At 39.3% G+C, this 19,957-nt stretch overlaps 1 protein-coding gene across 1 annotated transcript in view; it reads left to right on the forward strand.

Moving 5' to 3' along the window:
• The first annotated feature begins 902 nt into the window (after positions 1 to 902).
• Positions 903 to 19,957, forward strand: part of dok6 (docking protein 6) — a 70,385-nt gene continuing 51,330 nt past the window's right edge. Inside the window, exon 1 of the mRNA XM_074693205.1 lies at positions 903 to 1,225. Within this exon, the coding sequence (XP_074549306.1) occupies positions 1,160 to 1,225 (66 nt within the window). The 5' untranslated portion in view covers positions 903 to 1,159. The remainder of the gene's footprint in view (positions 1,226 to 19,957) is intronic.

Below are 19,957 nucleotides of genomic sequence, written 5' to 3' on the forward strand. Positions count from 1 at the left end.
AACCCAACTTCTGAGATGTGTTGAATCTGTAAATAATGCAACGACAAATGGGTTTTCAGATGTTAAAGCAAAGAGTGGATAGATTTATTGGTGTAGTGTACACTCACTGTACATTGACATTGACACATGTTTGTGTCAGACTTTTTTTAAGGATTAACTAAATCACTTGGTAAAATGAAACCTATCTGCTGTAATTTGATAGTGTAGCTTCTGTGCCAAAGGGGCTAAACCAGTGGTTCCCAACCTTTTTTGGGCTATGACCCCATTTTTACATCACAAGTTTCTGGCGACCCCAGACACCTAAAACATTTTTTTTTGCTAAAAAATTGTTTTTGTTCATGTAATAGTTTATATATGTATATATATATATATATATATATATATATATATATATATATATATATATATATATATATATATATATATATATATATATATGTATATAATATTTCTATTTTTTAATCTTTTTTTAATGAATTGCTGGAAATTCCAGGCAATCCCATTTGAATTCCAGGCAACCACATGTGGGGTTGCGACCCCAAGGTTGAAAAAGACTGGGCTAAACTGAGAGACACCCTCTGCGTGTAGTACATGAAAAATATGTAAGTTAGTAAATCATTAAGAAAAATAAACAAACTCCACAATAAATAATTAAATAAATTAATAAATAGATAAATAGATAAATAACTAAATAATTAATAGTTGAATTCATGATGGTTAGGATTAAATATAATCTGCTGTGTTGTATCATTTCTCTGACCTAGCCACGATGTTATGGCTGTTATATGTAGTTGACTTGCTAAAATAAAAACTTTTGCCTTAATTTGAAGGTACCCTCTCACCCACCCCCCTCCCTTTTTGGTTGATGGTGTGGTCCAGGAAGCGCGCCTCTCCCTCCTCTGCTCTCTCCTCTCTCGTGCTCAATGAATCAGCTGACGAATGGTATCTCCCTCCTCTCCCTCCTCTCCCGGATGGATCGGCGCCGCTGAAGCCGGGCAGCCTGAGCGCTGACACAGGAGCAGGTTGCCCACGGCTCGCTTTCCTGCTGCTGGATGTCACAACGCCCGAGTGCCGAGTGAAACATTTCCCTACGAAGCAGAAGAGGTTACTTTGTTGATTTTTTTCACCCCGGGCTTGAAGCTCCCCGCTTCCTGTCACCATGGCTTCCAACTTCAACGACATAGTCAAACAGGGATACGTGAGGATACGGAGTAAGAAACTGGGGGTGAGTAGTGTTGCACTTGCTGTCTAACGCTAAGGAGGAGGAGAGAAGGAGGAGGAGGGAGAGTGGTTCCAGTTGTTTCGGGGGCGTCTGGATTAAGAAAGAGGCTTTAATTGCTCCATAGACGGCCGTCCTGCTGTGAGCTCTTCAAGAGGAAAAACAGATTAGAGCAGCACAAAACAGCGGCCAAGTTTGTCTCTGTGCATTGTGCAAGAGACGCTGGCAAAGTGCTGGATGATTGACAGCTGGTATCATGTTTATAGAGACGTGTATCACTGTCTCTCTGTTTCAGTTTAGCAACTTTATTTTCAACCAGGAAGTTATATTTCCAGAGACAGGTTTTATAGTGTTGAAAATGGTTAAACAAGCCTAAAGAGTTGCAAAAAAATATCGTTAAAGGCCAATGATGTGTAAATATGTAAAATCTCTTCACACTAAATAATAAAAATGATTCATATTAAATATTAAAGTAGACAACATAATACGTCTTTGCTCAATTTACAACTTAAAATGTCATTTTCACAATTAACTTATTGTTCTAATGTATGGAAATGACACAGATAGTGGTAAAACAGTTCATTTCAGCTACTTAAAGCTCAAGATACCGTCATAAAATTGTTTTTTTTTTGTCAAATCACTAACTGAAATCACATAAATTCAGTATTACTTAATTTCAAATCAACAAATCCTTCCATAAAAAGCTGAATGTTTGATATGTCTGACTAAAACAATGAATTGCATAGCAACATGGTCGGTGATTACTTCCCTTTCGATTTAGTATCAGATTAATCAATTAATAACAGCAGCAGCTCTTTGCCGTACATTAATTCGTCAGCCTGTTATCACCGCTGTACTTTAAGTCTCTTTCAGGCGTGATGAGTTATTCCCAGCTCTGAAAAGTCTCATTGAAATCCAGCTGATTCGCTGTGATGGCAGCTCTTCAATGCCTCTGATAATAGCTTTTCCATTGAGATGAAGCAAGTTGAAAAATGGCTGGACTGCTTGAATGGAAACGCATGATATATATTCAATTATGAGCGCCTTATTGTCTGACTCATAAAGCCATCTGCTTTTGTTCATACTTCCAGCTCATTAGCAGGAACACTCCCTCTCCTTTTGATGAAGTGTGATGATGGGGGCTAATGATGTCTGCCTCCTCACATCATCACCTGGCTTCATCAACACTTCTTCTGTTGTTTGCTGCTACTGTGGCTATCTTTGATTACACTTTGAGGGTGGATATTGTTGAGTAGAAGTAAAGCCTCCGAACCTCCTCTGAAGGACTTGCAGAACACAAGTCTGATATGAGAAATGAAAGGATGAGACATTTGTTGTTGTTAACATGCAAATTCTCTCACTCACATGCAGTCAGAACAGTTTATTTACTTCTTGCATATGCAATTATCCAGACGCATTCGGAGAAAGAGTGTTTGTGTGTGTGTATGTGTGTGAGTGTGAAGGGAGGACGCATGCTGTGTTGACTGTGCTGGAGGTATGGATGCCACGTCTCTGCCTTCTCCACATCTCATCCTGCTGCTTGTTTGAGGGAAACAGTTTGTATCCTGATCGCCCACTCCTTCAACCCTCCGCCGCTTGCTCGCTTGCTTTTGTTTCATCAGAGAAACGCCACGCTGCGATGGCCTCAGAGGACCCTGGTGTGGGCAGATAGAAAGTGTTCATCCATCCACGCTGGGGTTAGTTAACACAGAGACTTTATTATTCCATATTGAGATAATAAAAACAACCTAATGGAGTAAGAATGGGTCTAGGTATGACTGAATCAACAGACAGGGATACACAGCAGCCCTGTGAAATTTTCAGATTGGGTTAAGTTAATGTGTATGTTGTAATTTCATGACTTTAGTGTGGGTTCTTTGTTAAGGATGATAATCCAAACGTGACAGATGTACACTTGCATTGGCCAATGGACAGATGCACATCTGTTTGGAGGGGATTCAAATTTAGAGCTAGCTTAAACCCAAACAGTGGTATTATACAGCATTATTTGAAACATCCTCATTTTTGTCTAGTTTAATTAAGTTCAGTAATAATCGTTTGAGGCTCCTCTGACGTAAAACTTAGGATTTGTCATTGAGGACCAATCCAGACTTCTTTCATCTCTGTATTTGAAGGATTAAGAGTTTTTTCCTATTTTCCTCTGACAAAAGAAAGCAAATTGAGCAGCTTTCTCCTTGGGTAGCCCGCTTCTACTTACAAAGGCAACAATTTTAATCATCCCCCTAAAAAAACAAGAATCAACATTTTTTTTCTAATTGTAAATCAGCACCTTTAAGCTGTCTCATTGTACAAGAGCATGACTTACTTCAGATTCAACTCTACAGGACACGTTTTAAGATGAATCCCCACTTTAGGATTGTTTTAATCATCCCTTGTCCCCATAAGAAGTGGACCCAGAATTAAAGCAGTAAAAAAAGAAAATCAGTGTCTCTTCAGCAGGACGCCAGGAGGGGCTCATTGGTCAGGGTAGTTGATGAGGTTTCCTTGATTGTTCAAAGGTTTTGGATTTTGAGCAGAATCATCAGCAAGAGTCTCCTCCACTGAACAAAACAGCTCATCATGAATCATCATGAAGTGCAACATGAGACCATATGTGTGGGTAGCCCATCATTGGTACTGATTGAACAGGACATTTGATTTGTCATGACTCATGTCATTTTTCATTTGGCAGACTGGCGCCACCATGCTGTGCTTTCAAGCTTAATCTTATTGGATGAAAACAAATTGGAGAGTTTTACGAGAGGAACCCCTCCCCTCTTTGACATTTGTGGATGGAGCCGATATGACATTTGGTGGTAACAAAACATAAAAGTTCTTGTAGCAGGCCTGCTACGCTTTGCTTGTGAAGAGAGGCCTGGTGCTCCCAGCCCAGTGCGGCTCTAAATCTCTAGCCAGACTCTTCTCCTCTGTTGTGTCTGAATGGTGGAATGAATTACCTAACTCAATACGAAACCGTAGAGTTCCTGTCTACTGTTAAAAGATGTCTGAAGACTCATCAGTTCAGGGAACACGTAGGCACTTAATGTGACCCTCCTCTTTGTTCTCAGGGGTAGAATGAGTCAGAAGGTTTCAGACCCAGCTCTTACTTATTGTTGCAGCGATTAATTGTGGTCAGCTATGGCTACTTTATTCAACATGAAAAACAAAAACAAAACAAAAAAAAACAGTAAAAAAAGCCCACTTCTTCTTGCACTTGATGGCATCACTTGTGGCCAAATAACTTAAAGCTCTTTGGCGCATTAAAGTTTTACCTTCCGTCTAAATTCTTGCTTGTGTGTATGTTGCTTTGGACAAAAGCGTCTCCTAAATGAAGTGGAAGAATTGACTTGAAGAATTTGACAATTATACAGTCAAACCTTCTAAGCTTCCAAGTACTTCTTCGGTAAGCAGATAGTTTTTAATTTTCGTTACTTTGTCTGAAAAAGAAAGCTACCAATAGCCCTAAAGCTCAAAATAATCAAAGTATTATTTTGTAAATAGGAGTTTGTGCCTATTGGACTTATTTTTTTTTGATAGAAATGATACATTTTCATGAAGAAAGGTGGTTTCAGCAAAAATCTTGTCAAATTGTTAACTACATGGATTGGCAAATACTGTAGTTGCTAATTGCCAGTGTTTTTGATTTGTGAAAAGCCCCAAGGTAGAAAACTGGCAACATCAAAAACTTCAAAAAATGCTCAAAATTATAATTTCTTCAATCACTGAGGATACAGATCACAAACATCTGATGACCTTGCAGCTGCAGTGAGCAGTTATTTTCATCACAGATAATTCATCCAATTCTGTTTGTCGTAGATTCAACGTCTTCTTTGCAAAATCTGTGAAAATTGTGTTCGTGTTTCTGTCAGGGTTACAGAAAAAGAGGATGTCTGCTTGATAGAGAAACTAAAACCAGACAATGAACGGCTCGGACAGTAATTTCATTACAGATCATTTCTAATCTTGTTTAGTAAATGTCATTTTTTCTTTCAGTTTCAGGCGAAGATGTTCAGATTTTTTACCATTGGTTTTTGACTTAAGTATTGTTGACATATTTTCATAAAACAGAAAATGTACAAGGTTCAACATGCCGCCCTACTTAGATGCCCCTCTGTGCCCGACTTTAAGCCTGGGTGTTTCCTTCATCATATGCTTTTTTAAATGTTTTACTCTTTTTTTTGGTGCTTTAAAGGTCTTCCAAATATCACATATCAAGACTTTGCATCACAGTTGACCTTCTCATGCTCCCGACCTACTCTCTATTGTAATGCTCAGCCTTTTAAAATGTATTCTGGATTATTTTTCATCAGGAAGTCATACAGTCGAACGGTTTTCTTTATGCAATATGTAATACAGTGGAAACAGCAACAGCTTTGCCTGAACTCATCAGCATCCGTCAGCATGATTGGCTCATTTCCAAACCCCGTCATGTGTGAAGGTTGAGGCCATGAGGTCACTCCTGTGTTCTGCCAAGTGATCAAAATTACCAAGCAGGGCACTTTTTCTTTTTCTCTTTTCTTTTACTGGTTTTCTTTTCTGCTGATGTGAATGAGCCACGATTAGTGTTAGCCAACTTCTTTGTCTCTTTGTTGGCTGAAGAGACAACGATGCAGTGTTCTTGAATGCACAAGTAGTATCTCTCCCCTTTCTTTTCTCACATTTCCCTCCTCTTCCTCACCTCTCTACCCTTTCTCTCACCTCACATTCCCTCCCAGCTTCTCACCTGTACTCTCCACTCTTCACAGTGTCTCTCCTTCTCATCTCCTCTCCCACTATTCTCTCTCCCTTCCTTTCTTCACCCCTTTATCTGGCTTTATCTCCCTCACCTCATGCCCCCTTTCTCTCTCACCTTTTCTCTCCTTCACCGGTTTGCAGACAGCTGAGAGACTGAGCACAAAAGCATCCTATTCATCACCCCGCACTGCACCCTCCATAACCCCCGACAGGCCATTCCCCCTGATACACTGCAAAGACACACACACACACACACACATGCACATTCATATGCATTTGCTTGGTTCAACATTGAAGGATTGGCACACACATGCGCTTCACAAATAAGTAAACAATCTGCTGCCAGAAAACAGTGTGCAAATTCTCAATTAATTTTAATCCTGTGGCTTTGTACCATACAGTGTTTTTTACTACATGGAGACTAACCAAACGCTTACAAGAGCCAAAAACAAGTCTCCCTGAGCTCAGAAAAACATCAAAATCTGGCATTATCTGAGAAACAGAACTCCTGATATCCACTGTTTCTTTCGATCCCTTTCAGAGAAAAATGTCCGATGCTATCAGGGATGAATAACATGACCTTTGAGTAATTTTCAGTGTCAATCTCCACCCTGTTACATGTTTCCCAGGTTAGGGATTGCAGAAACGCAGAAAAGGTCAGCTGTTGAATATTTCTACCCTCCTGTCTGTCTAACCGTTTTCTAAGCTCTAACAAAAATGCTCAATTTAAGTTTGCTGGAGGTGAGTGTGTCTGCCATTCAGCCTCTCCATTCACAAACATGTTTTGACACTTCAAAGGAGCTGTGGATCAGATGTGGGCTCAGAGGCGGATATGTAATATTTTAAGAGAACTTCACACACATATTTCACACTAAGATAAACTGCTACTTCCTACCACATATAGTACCTACAACAAACTAACGGTTACCAGATGTAGCGCTTCCATATTGTGTGATTAGAATGAAAATTAACAATGTGCTAATAACACTATATAAAAATAACTGTTCTCTTATATAAGTGTCATAAATTAACTCTAAACACAATTTTCTTTTTTTTACAAGTGGATTGTAATAAGCACATTATTTCACTAGTAAGAAGCCACAGTTAACTGTCAACTATCCTCATCAACCGTTTAGCACTTGCAAAACAACATAGCTGACAATGTCTCACAAATTCATGAAGTAAAGAAAAGGGAGGAACATTGTGATCGTGCTGCAAGAAAAAAACCCAACTCACTTTTTGCTTTTTCAAACAGTTTTTACCTGAAGAGAAATTTTGTCTTGAAAAGCTTTGTATATAAAAATCAGAACAAGACTCCTACATTTTTATACATAGTGACAAACTCACCTTGTCAGCTTGGCTTTCTGTTTTAGACACTCTTTACTTTTTGTGCTTCAATTAAACTGTTTTTATTGGGATGTCTTTTTAAAGTAAAACGTTCAATTGTGTTCAGCCAAAAAGCTTGAAAAGCTTAGCAAAAAAAAGGGGGCAACAGGCTCAGCTAGCATTTAGCTCATTGTGAAAGTGTGAGATTTAGCATCTGGAGAGCAAAGAAAATCTCCCAGGAGGTGGATAAAGGACAACGGTTGAACCCGAAGTACAATGTACACCATTGGAAATACCGTAAAGTGGAAACTGTGTGGATACAAAAAGGGCTCAATTTTTTTTTTTTACGATGGCTAATAGATTAGCATTCAGTTACCATCAAAAACAGTACCATGTTAGCATTGTTTCAGACTCAATTCTCTGCTAAAATAAACTAACTGAAGAAAATATGGACCAGATAGTCGTTCTCCTTTCATATAGTAAAATATGTTATGTGGCTACGTTATGTTTGATAGTTAGCAACCAACTAACCCGAATCAGGTACTTTTATAGGCACTGAATGAATTCTGTCTGTAGTAGCAAGTACGGGTTCACGTAATATTTAATGATACCATGTTTTGGTACCTAAATACATCCTTGTGACTGTGAGGGAGTGGAAGAGTAGCCAATTTTCTATACTGGACATGAACACAGCATTACAAGTTTGTTTATTGAGAAATAAATATGCTAAAATGAAAAACTTTGAGATTTAATTAAGGGAAAAAAATGTATTACCACATAAATGCACACAATAATAAAGAAAACTGGGACCGTGGAGTACCGATACCAATTACCAGGTACTTGGCATTGGTACCATATTGGTTTAAATGTGAAAGTTACCCATCCCTACAGCTTAGTCAAGGTCTTAATGGTCTTATCTCTCTACAGCTCATTTTGATATTTTGAAACTTGAGGCAGACTATGTTGACTACTAAAAAACTTGTACAGTGAGCTAAAATACATTTTTGGGATTGAGAACTGATTCTTTGTTTGGCATCTGAAACCAGAAACCTTGAATGCACCATGGGTCTGACTTTTTGCCTTTGATTCAGGCCCAAATAACATTAAACCAACAATGTTGCTACTATGTATGAGAAGTATAAACATAATAAACTCCCAGTGCAAACCAGGACAGCAAGAATTAAATTGAAAGGGACAAAGTTTTACTCTTCTGCAATCTGAGTGCAGTTATGAGAGCAATGTGGTCAAACCAGAAATGTCAAGCAGAAAACACATTAAAAATGCATTACGTCTGGTCCGGAGTAAGTAGGAGTGAAAACACAATCAGCCAAAAGTATGGATGTAAACAAATAATCAGTAAACCAATAATCCTGTCTACTGAGTTAAAGAAAGGCTATTCGTCATCTGAACACAAGCATATCATTTGCTCAAAGATGGGTTACTCTACTCTAATGTTTGCAGAAGTGATTTGGGGTTTTGAAATTACTTTTTTGCAAAACAGCCATTTCAAAATGGTTTGTATGCCCACACTTTGTTTAGGGGCAAATAACCCTGTGTAATTCAGGCACTGGAAAGCAAATATCACACTGTATTCCAGTAATATAGGATTCTTTCCTGCTATGATCTTATGAGGAGGTTTAACGTGTGATAAAAGTTTCAATGTAAGCGCAGAAGCTTACTGTGACTCATCCTAATACAGAGGACAACAAGTGAAACGGATCATTTTTAATAAATGTTTAAACATCAAATTACATGATGTAATACTCCCACCAGCCATTGTGACTCCTGGGTTAGGCACTAATTAGCAGTGTTTACTCATGAGATAAATGTGCAATTCATTTATCCTCCCATCTGCGCGCCAAGATTTTAAGCATGTAAATATTACTGATGAAGCACAGTTCAGGGCTGAAAACAATCAACAGAAAGTCTGCAGTACTTTGAAGAGCTGATTAAACCTTGTTTTTCTTTTTTTTTTTGTACATCAAACCTAAGAAACAGTATTTGGTTTAAGCTTCTCAAATGCGAGAGGATTTAGTTTATCAGACTTTTTTAACACAAGGATATCGCCATACTTTGCAAAGCAGTTGAACATTCATAATCAGGAAGTATGATTCTCATGGGTTGGATCAAGAATGAACTGGAACACCTTGTTACAAGCAGTAGAGGGCGCCACCACACACACACAAGAACTGACCAAACCAATTTTCTTTACACTTAACGATTCCATAAAACCGCTGGACCACACATGTAACAACAAGGGAAACAATTTCATAGACATGACATCTTGCAGAAGCTTACATGATCGATCATGTATCTTCAAAAGAAACAAACATACAGGTAGCGGCAGATAGCCGTGCTGGCATGTGTCACCGTAACCAACAAATCAAAACTAGAAAAAGACTAAAAAAACACTCAAAGAGTGCAGACCTCCACCAAGCATATTGTGATTGTCATACAACACTTAAGTCCTACTTTAATGTTATACTCCCTTTCAGCAGACTGTCTGCTACAATTTGGTGTTAGTTCTGATGTTTGGGTTGTTGTATTGCTGTAAAATGTAAGGGGCATGCCACACATGTTCACATGGGTGTGATTATTGAAAATCGAAGCATTCAAATTGATATTGAATCAAATCGATATTATAACGCAACCTAAAGAATCGTGAGGTTCTTAGCAAAACCCAGACCTTGCAACTGCCATTGTTGAACTTCAAAATGCTTCAAAGCCAATGAGTGATGTCACTGAGACGACCTTCATTTCTTTCATCTTTGTCCAGATTGTAACTGTTGGTAATTTGGTGGACTATCTCTCTTCTTCTCTCGAATCATATGCCTTTCCATTGGCTGCTTTTGCCTCAAGATATTTGTATTTAATCGAGGGTATGTACTTGATGTCACAGCAAGTGGAAGTCACTGCGGTTATGCCCACTGAGAGTCAGAAAGAGAGAGATGAGTGGCAGCGTTGGCTTAAATACCGTCTAAACTCTAAAACAAAATCAAAAATGGGGAAGAGCTGGATTGATTGATTGATTGAACCAATAGGTTTGAAAAGCAATCATAGCTATCTTTCAAAAGGATACTGAAAAACAAAGAGAAGAGAAACTGATGGATTGCTGCAATTTTCAGAAACAATCCAGGCAACTATTGCTGGATTTGTGCTTTCCATTTTGTGTCAGTTAACATGAATTTATGCTGTATTTTTGGGTTAAATCATTCCTTAAACTACGAAATCTTTAAATGTTAGCATTTTTCATTCATCATATTTTTCATAACTGATTTTTGTCTTCGTAGGATTATGAACATTTTGCTAGACATGATTGGTAAACTAACTCAAACTGAGGCTAACCCAGTTTTCTAAATGGGGGAGAACTACAGCACAAGCAGCTGTAGCTGTGTTTTATAAAGTATTTGATATTAAGTATACTTAAATACTGTCTCAGAGACCAAACCTTAAATACCAAAAGTACAGATAGATAATACGTGTATTCACTTGGGTAAATACACTTAATACTGTAAATTGAATCATGTAGAGGCTTTTGTAGCTTTCAGGCTTTACATTGTGTGTTTTCCTGACGCTGAAATCAGGTACAAATAAATGTCAGGATATGATTTCTGTCCACATTTCGATGTTTGTGAACCCCTTGTTCTTTGGTAGCTATAACAAATCAATGTTGAGTCCATCTCTACATAATTTTGTGCTATATTCCACATTTTAACCGGTCTCGTCGTGTTTACTGCCGCACTCCACAGTGCTAAGTTTGGGTTTGTTTTGCCACTCAGTCCGACTGAAGTGGGCGTGTCCCCGAGGGGAAGTGATGTAAATGCATACCCTCTATACATGTGAAGGTTTTTTTTGTCTTTTCTCATGGATTGTTCTATTGGTTGTTTATATGGACTCCTGTGACTTCATGATCTATTAGTAGTACCTGGTAGAATTTCTAAATTAAAGAATGTTTGTTATTGTCAAACCAAAAGAAAAACCATGGCGTGTGCCAGTAAGACAGGCATAAACAAAGGAGTACTACCACAGTTAAAGGGGTTTACTATTCCTGAAAGTTGTTACTCATTCAAAAAGACATGGAAAAAAAACATCATCATTAGTCGATCTGTAACGTGGGGCTGTCATTGTTATCATTGTTATAATGTGATTATTTATGGGTTTTAGTGTTCCTAATGCTCGGATTTTCTGTCTCTACATATTTACTGAACACTTCTCCATGTTATCAATAGTAATACTGAACCTGACAGCAGTTTTAGTTTCTCATCACCTCACTTCATGTGCTTTGAATTGTTCTTTCTTACATAAAATGCTTTTTGAAATTCTTCTGTGGCTTTGAGCTTTGCCCAATTGCAGTTTTTAAGAAACAATGGACCACTTTCAAAACTTCTAACTCTAATCCAGCGCTGAACAAAAGCCAAGAGTTTCCTTTGCAGTGAGAATGTTTCTTCTTGAACTCCAGGCAACTTTTCATCTTTAGGAGGAGACTCTAAAAAAAGAGAGTGATGCTAAGCTTGCAGTTTACTACGGACACCTATAAATACATTAATTCTGCGTATAAAGCATTTTCATGCCACTAAAAAAGAACGGGAAAATTTAAGAGTTATTACTCTTTAAGTACTTTTCTGGACCAAGCTTTGCTTTCTTCACATCCCTGTCTACAGATAAAACAGCTATTAGCTGTTTTCCACTCTTTTGTCTCACTCAGCTGTTTCTGACCCACAAGTGTGTATTTGTGCTCAGTGACCAGTGGCTTTTACATGAGGCGGCATATATTGTAATGGTGTGTGGGTTTGCCCCCCCCCACTCTCTCTGTTGGCGCACCAAAGCTGAGGCAAAGAAGCGGAGAACAATGAGTCTATTGTCCAAGATGGCACAGCCGTTTAAGATAGGATCTCACCACCTCCGTGCACTCGCAATTAACAATGACAGCCCGTCCAGAATGGTGGCTGTCAAGAGATTTTTTCACCGCAGGATCTGTACTTGTCAGTGGAGCGAAAAGACACTGTCAGCTATGTTGGAATTGCAGCAATTGAGACTTCCAGAAACGTGGAAATATGTGGATGTTTTGCAAGATTTCACCAAGAGATGGTTAGATTCTTACATCTCAAAACTTGCAGTTTTTTCCACTCCATCTTTATGATCAGCCAAAAAAACAGCAGCAGATAAAAGATTTCAATATGCCTAGTTGTGTTTATGATTTTATTTGTGCCTTGTGGCTGAATCTAGCCTACTTTCAGCTCTCCTTGTGATAGATGTTTTGGAACCCAGAGCATTATTTCTGGGATATGCTGGGCTATACATTGTGCAGCCATTTCCTTTGGTTTTTATCAGCTTCCTCCATCAGACACAGACCTGAAGACAAATTACCAGCTCTTATTGGCCCTGATGAATTGCATCTGGGGCTTTATATGGGAACAACAGCCCAATAGTCGTTCTTCATGCTGAGAAATGTGCCTCTATTATATAGTCGCTTTCATAAATAAATCTCTGCCTGAACCTCACTTGAACATTTCACATCATTGATTTCGTTATTCCTAATTACCAAAAAAGCTTTCTGTTGTGAACAGAGACAAATGTTATTAGTTGGTAACGTCTCAAATCCAATTGATGAAGTAATGCACCATGAAAATACTCATTGCTAATAATGCTCTGTTGCATTAACACTCTATTTCTTGCCCTCACTCAGTGACATTCTGTCAAAATACCAGACAAGACTCAGCTTTTCCTCCTGTTTTTTTTTTATTTGACTTTTTCTTGCCTCTGTATGAAATCCATTCACAAACACATGTTACACTGAGCCGACACAGTCCATAACAGCTTTGTATTCCCAATGTTTTCTGATGAGCTGCTTTGTAAAGTGCAGGGTTCTCTAATCCCATTGGGGCAGAAGTCAGAGCTCGGTTAAAGAGGACTCACATCACGGCTGTTTAACCTTTCCAATCCCCACAGACCCTGCACCCTCACAACAGACCGGACGCTTGGTTTAACACCACAGATTTAAGAAAAAGTCAAGAAATAACCATCTTATCCAGTCACATTTCAATTGTGCCTCTGTTTTCTGCTCTTTGGTTGAATCATTCTACTTGCCAAGAAATAACCAACAGAATCAAACACAAACAGGTATAGAGACTAAGGATGGACAGTGATTTAAGAATATTCAAATAGTCGTCAACATTAAAAAATCAAATAGTTCATGTGACGATGGTTTTATCCTGTCTATAGCAGGCTGCAGTTTTATGTTAGATGCAGGAGCTGCTTTGTGTCAATTTCACATAAAAGCATGTTGAGCAGGACAGTGACTCTAAAAATAAAACAAACTGCGTCCAAACCAGATTGTATTGAGGTTGACTACAGCAACAAACTGACATCATGAACAGAGCCAGACCAGAAGTCAACAGGTTGGAGGATTTACAGCCAAAACAAGAATGAGGAGACACTCTGAAATGGATTGGGAAGTGAGGGAACTCCTTCAAAAAACAAACCAAAAAGTAGGGCTGAACAATTAATCGAATTTAAACCAACATCGCAATGTAATAGAATGCAATTTTCAAATTGCAAAGGCTGCAATTAAAAAAACAAAACAAAAAAAATTAAAGTACATTTAGTTTAGTTTGTGTTTTGTTACTGATGAGAGATCAGTATGATTTCTATACAATTGATATTTAAATTTATGTTCACACAGTGTTTCTTTTTCATTTTATAAAAATGTGCATTCTACATGTTGTCATATTTCAGGGGTTGAGCCAAAGATTTGGTCTTATTTACATTTCTGCACTTTATATTATGACAGATCCATAGACGAGAGGATTCATATTTACATTTTATTATTCATAATAGGCCTATTGTCCTGCAGGGCTTTGTTCCTTTCTCTGATTTTATTTAACGTAATTAATGATAATTTTATTACAAGTCTATAAGGCCTCAAGTTAAATCAATGAGTCAATATTCTACTCTGATTGTAAAAGTTAAATAAAGGTATATGTTATTTGTAAACATGACATGCAGGCCTGGCATACAGGAAAAAAATGTTTGTATATTACACTATCCTTTGTTGTATTGGTCATACTATAGAACGCTTTGTTGCTTGTGTTAAGTGACTAATGCAGAAGATAACCACCCCCCAAAAAATATTGCATGCTAAATCGCAATCCCAATATTGGTCCCAAAAAAATTGCAATTAGATTATTTTCCAAAATTGTTCAGCCCTACCGAAAAAGGAGGTGTGGTGCAAACTCTGCAAGGTTAGGCTAGCATATTGCAAGTTGTCAACAACTATCTCCTGTCATGTGACAGGGAGGCATGCGGGGGAAAGTACAGCGCTGTCCGCAGATCAGCAGTCAATGGTTGGCTTCATCACCAAAGAAGTAAGTTTGGTGATCGGCGTGGAGGGCGTAACAGCGCTCTCTATCTGAGTCAAAGTGTAATGTTGGCAGATGTGTAAGTGGGTGGGCAGCAGTGGCGGCTTTCAGAGTGGACAATCTTTGTACATTTGGAATAGTTCTTTGGGAGTTGGTAGAGACCAAAATTGAGCAAAATAAGTAATGAGAACTCTCCCGTTATTGAATCAAGATTACATCTACTTTCTTTTTTAATAACTTAAGTATTTATTTATAATTTGACTACCCTGAATTTTATATAACAGCTCACAAGCCACCTTCTCTGGAGGAAAAAAAAAGCACTTCCTGAAAGCTGTTGAGTGATTGCAGGTTTATCAGTAACTAAAAGTAGCACATGCACAGGCCTCACGCTGGTTATTTTCGCTCCTGCATTAGAAAGCAGCAAATGAAAGGTGAACATAATCCTGTAATCATGCAGCAGCACATCCAGGAATGACACACGTAGCATTCTGGGAAATATTCCCCAGATTAATTGGTTTAGTGTCAAGCCTGGTTACTAGTTTATTTTCGTCCACCTTTTCTATATTTTTTGTGCGTGGATAATTTGAATTTCCAGTTAGATGACATTTTAATCCAGGGGCATAATGTTAAATTATGACAAGCACCTCAAATACACACAGGAAGGAAGGAAGAAAAGTATTCTACTTGTGTGATAAAATGTATGATTTGGTCTGATTGGTTCTTGTCTTTCATGAATGACTTAGATTTATCCACATTCTGTATTCCTGTGGGGAGCTGCCTCTCACATCTCTAGTTTACTTTTCTTTTATGAAGGCACTACAGTCAGGATCAAACTAGGGCACATCTCAAGATGTAGGGCCCTTTGATTTCCAGAATGGGGGAAAACACAGACAGAATCACAGAATCTGACAATGAAAATAGATCAATGCCAAAGTGCTGAAATGTGGGTGTGATATATGGAAAACCCTGGCTTTGCTGTAGGTGTTTTTTGACACAGCCTGAACAAATAAACAGATAAATAATGGTGAGAGTCTCTGCTGTATTTTGGCCTCTCTGGCACTGCCAACTTGCCTGAGGGACCAGTGTCCACCAGCCAAGGTTAAGTGTCCATTCCAGATGTCAAGAATTAAAATGCAACAGTTAGCACTGAGTCACTTTTCTGTAACTTACAGCAACTTTACTCTGAGGTTTGTGTGCATATAATTGACCAGGCCTGCTGGGAAACATGTGACAACCACCAACAATCAATAACCCAAGCCAGTGTGCGAGATAGAGCTCATAGCTTCAGCAAACTCTTTCTCTTGCAGACACATCAGCAGAAACAAGATATGAGTTTGTTAAAGCCTTCATGGCTTAATATGCAGAATCTAATGTTCTGCTGAAAAAAAAAGTTAAATCTCCCACGGTTCCTCATGAATACTTGTAAATAAGGCCCCCCTTCTCCATGCAAGGTCGTTTATACTGATGGTTAATTTCTAAACCTTGACCAACAAAAAAATGTTTTTAACACTTACATTTGCAAAGTAGTTGACTCTGTTGAACCAACACCGTTTTTGTCGAAATTTATGAATTTTTGTAATTTTCAATTTCATGTTTTCCTTTAGAAATATTCATGGTTTTTCAACTCACTCCAAACTGTGGTTTCATAAAACATAGAATTTAGAAAAACAACTGATAAAAGTTACTTTCATTTGCTTATCAACAAAACATACAGACATGCTTCCCCATGGTCAGTTAGTTAGGAACTGTAGTGTACATCACTACTGTTACCATGACGACACCCAGATATACGTTCCATTATAGTCCAGCAATAATAACATTGTGAATCAACTTACTACGGATTTTAAAAGCTGGAAACTAGAGCAATGAATGACAAAATGACTTAGTTCACAGCGCTTGATGACCTTTTGTGGAAGTAGACCAAGGATTTTGTAAGTTAATGGTGTGTTTGAAACAGTATTTACAGAATAGACTTGAGAAGATCAGCATTCCAATGATCTGTACCATAGACTGTATAAAACATGGACGTAGTCTTGCTGACGTCACCCGTCTGTTTCTGAAACAGAAAATGAAGCACATTGGCTATAGCGGCCATATTTGTAGTGACAAGGGCTTCACCTACAGCCATAGGGCGCCTGTCGGTCACGTGACCCTCAGCTGTGCCTCTTCTTGGGGGAGCTCGCGATCTTAATATCCTTTTAACGGCCGAGTTAGAAAAAGATTCACCCCCCATACAGTGGGTGCCATTAGTAAAATTAGCGACTCAGACAGGAGACGTTTTTTGAACCAGGCTGTAAATAGGTTAATTTCTGCTTTGAAAATGGCTTTTTTTGGCTTGGTGTGTATGTGACTTCCGCTACTTCCGTAGCCAGCCTCAAGCGAACACTCGAGAAACAGCAGATTTTAGCACTTCTGCATTGTCTTATATTCTTAGACCAGAGGTTGCCACTTGATCTGTCCTCAGGCTTTAAAGAATCCCCCTCATTGAGTTAGTTTTGTAAATTTAGAAGGTTGATTCACGTTCCTTCATATTCAACTCTGTCCGATCCACATGTTTCACCCTCCACACAGGCTCGATCTTTGCAGTCCATTGTGGCAGTGTAGCGCTACATTGTGCAGAAACACCAGAGACTCACCTATAAAACACCAGGCCGGGAGGAATCTATCATAGCTCCATTAACACCTCTGCTTCATCCTCCTCTCCTCGCCTTCCTCCCCTCATTAATCAACGAGACCGGCCCTCGGGGCTGTACTATGCAGCGAAGCTCAACCTCACTTTGTTTGTCCCTGTGTGTGTGTATGTGTGTGTGAACTGTATGTCAGCTGTTGTGTTTAATGTGCATAGACGTTCATGCTTGGGTGTTTACATTTGTCTCTATGTCTGATAAAAGTTACAAACAGTTTTAAGGAATTTCAGCATCATGATGTGAAATTATTAAATTGGGTCCTCTGGGACACGCTGTCGACATACAAGGTAAACAGATTTGTGAGTAGTGTTTCAAAACAAGGGGACAGGATGAAGTTATTCTTAGCAGAAAAGAAGCCCCACCTCCCTTTTATATTTGAATCACGATCTATAATGAGTTCTTCCCCTGCTGTTACCTTTCATCAGCCTGCTTGCCAAGCACATTCAGTACAGTGCAGCCAAAGATAGCCTCAGCTGTGTGTCTATGCGTGTTAAGGGGCTTGTCTTTGTGTCTGCGTTCTTAATTTACTCATTGGGCTGCAAAGGTAAACATCATTAAAGTCTTGTGTTTAAAACAAATAAATAAATAATACACCTTATCTGCTTTAAATGCAAGCAAAAAGCCTTGTAGGATAATGTAAATAGGCTCAGGCTGTCAACTTAACCAGGCTGTTTCACGCGGCGCTAATTGTGAGGTTCTGTATTATTAATGTGCTGTAAAAAAAGAAAAACACCTTGACCTTGTGGGGAAAAAAGCAGCTAGGTCTTGTAAGAGGTCTCCTCTGTTTGTTTCTGTTTGTTTGAAGATGCTTGAACACCCCTCACTCCTCCCCCCTCTTTCTCAGGGGAGCTCTTTTAATAGTAAGGAGGTGACAGGTTACCTCTCACTGAGCACCGAGGTGACAGTTTTGGTACCTGCCCAGCCTGACATGAAACACCGCAGCTCACCCCTCTCACGTTGCAAACCCAAGCAAAGCTGCCTGCTTTCTAAACTCGCACTCCGTTTCTAATGAGCTGAAACGACCTCAAGTTTAGGCCGAGGCGGTCTGATCCCCTTTCTATTAAACAGCTTTTTAATTTTTCCCCAAGAATTATAGTGCGGCGGATGAATTTTGGATAAGGTCTGCCAAGGGAAATGGAGCACACAATGGTAGCCTTGGCAGTGGCACTTTGAGCGGATCATTTAAAGGTCATAATGGGGGAAATAATGGCTCCTGAGAGTCATAAAACAATCGAAAACATGCGGTTTATGGACAAAGTTTGAGTGAAATATATAAAAGAAGAAAGAGGAGCTAATGTGGCAAACTTTTGACCCACAATAAATCTGTAAATATGCCAGCAGAATGGGAGTTTTCTAATTTAACGAAGAGGAAGTTTGTAGTTCAGCGCACACATTGGGGTCAACGATAAATGGTGTTACCCCTCTCCCTCCCTCTCACTGCCCTCTTATTTCCCCAGTTGTTCGCTCGCATTGCAGAGAAATGCCTGTTGGGTGAAGTGATAATTGCATTCCTCAATGATTTCATGCTGAGACACACAGCGACACTAAATCACAGCCTACTTATCCCAAGCGAGTGTGTTCTTTGGGAGGAAATGAGACAAAAACAATGTGACCAACTCCATCCCGCACCCATCTTTTGACGCAGAAGTGCACTTCCTCATTCTCCACATGTTTATTTCCCCCCTGTGCTTGTCTTTGATCCACAGACCAAATGTGGCTGAGTCGAGTTAGTTCTGGCGCGTACAAATCTCTTGCTTTTTCTGGTTGTAAGGGAGTAGTTGTTGCAGACACAGAGCCTGCTGCTTTCCCAGCTAACCCTATCAGAGGAGCAGGCCCGAACATCAGTGAGCAAGTACCTCTTTTAGAATTAATCCTCAGGAGAGGGAGGGCTGGGAGGGTTGGGAGAGGGGGAATGACTGCACCAATGCATGAGGATTACTGCTTTTAAAGCTTCTGATGAAATTCAAATAACAAAAAAGCTTGCACAAAGTGTCCTGGAAAACACTCTTTGGTTTCGTAATATCCTGCCAAACATGCAAGTTTTTGCCGGAGCAGCGCACAGTAAGGCCTGCGCCTCATTGGATTTCACAGTCTTTATTGAAATGATAATCAAGTGGTCAGCTAATGGTAATTAAGCTAGTCAATTGGAGGAGTTGCATCATGGCTGCGAGGGCCAGGGCTCCTTTCATCCTCCTTACTTTATATTCTTTTCCCACAGAGGCGAGCCGGCAGCTTCTGAAGCGCTTTATTTGGTTTCCATGTAAGTGCCCCCTCACCTGTTGGCCCTTCATGCTAATTTAGCCGGTAGCTGCCAGCACTAGCACAAGCTCTCAAAGTGAGAAATACTGTTTTTGCTAGGGCTAAGTATGGTTTGTCCCCACGTTTCTCCTCATTTGTGCTTTTTGCTAAGTTCTGCATTAGGAGAGGATGCACACAATAGGGGTTAAATTATTTGTGTGCAAAAAGGAGAAAAAAACCTGCTCAGTATTGTTGCTCTATGTCTGCGGTGGTCTCAGTATGCGTGTCTGCAAGGGTATTCTACCATCGTTAAATCCGTCTTTGTCTGCACGTTATTGTGTGTGAATGCTTCAGCCTTGTACGTGGATTAAATGGAAATTGCTCTATGGTTGTGT

Source organism: Halichoeres trimaculatus, unplaced genomic scaffold, assembly GCF_033239565.1.
Source record: "Halichoeres trimaculatus isolate MK-OKI-2021-1 unplaced genomic scaffold, fHalTri1.1 fHalTri1_scaffold_18, whole genome shotgun sequence".
NCBI lineage: Eukaryota > Metazoa > Chordata > Actinopteri > Labriformes > Labridae > Halichoeres > Halichoeres trimaculatus.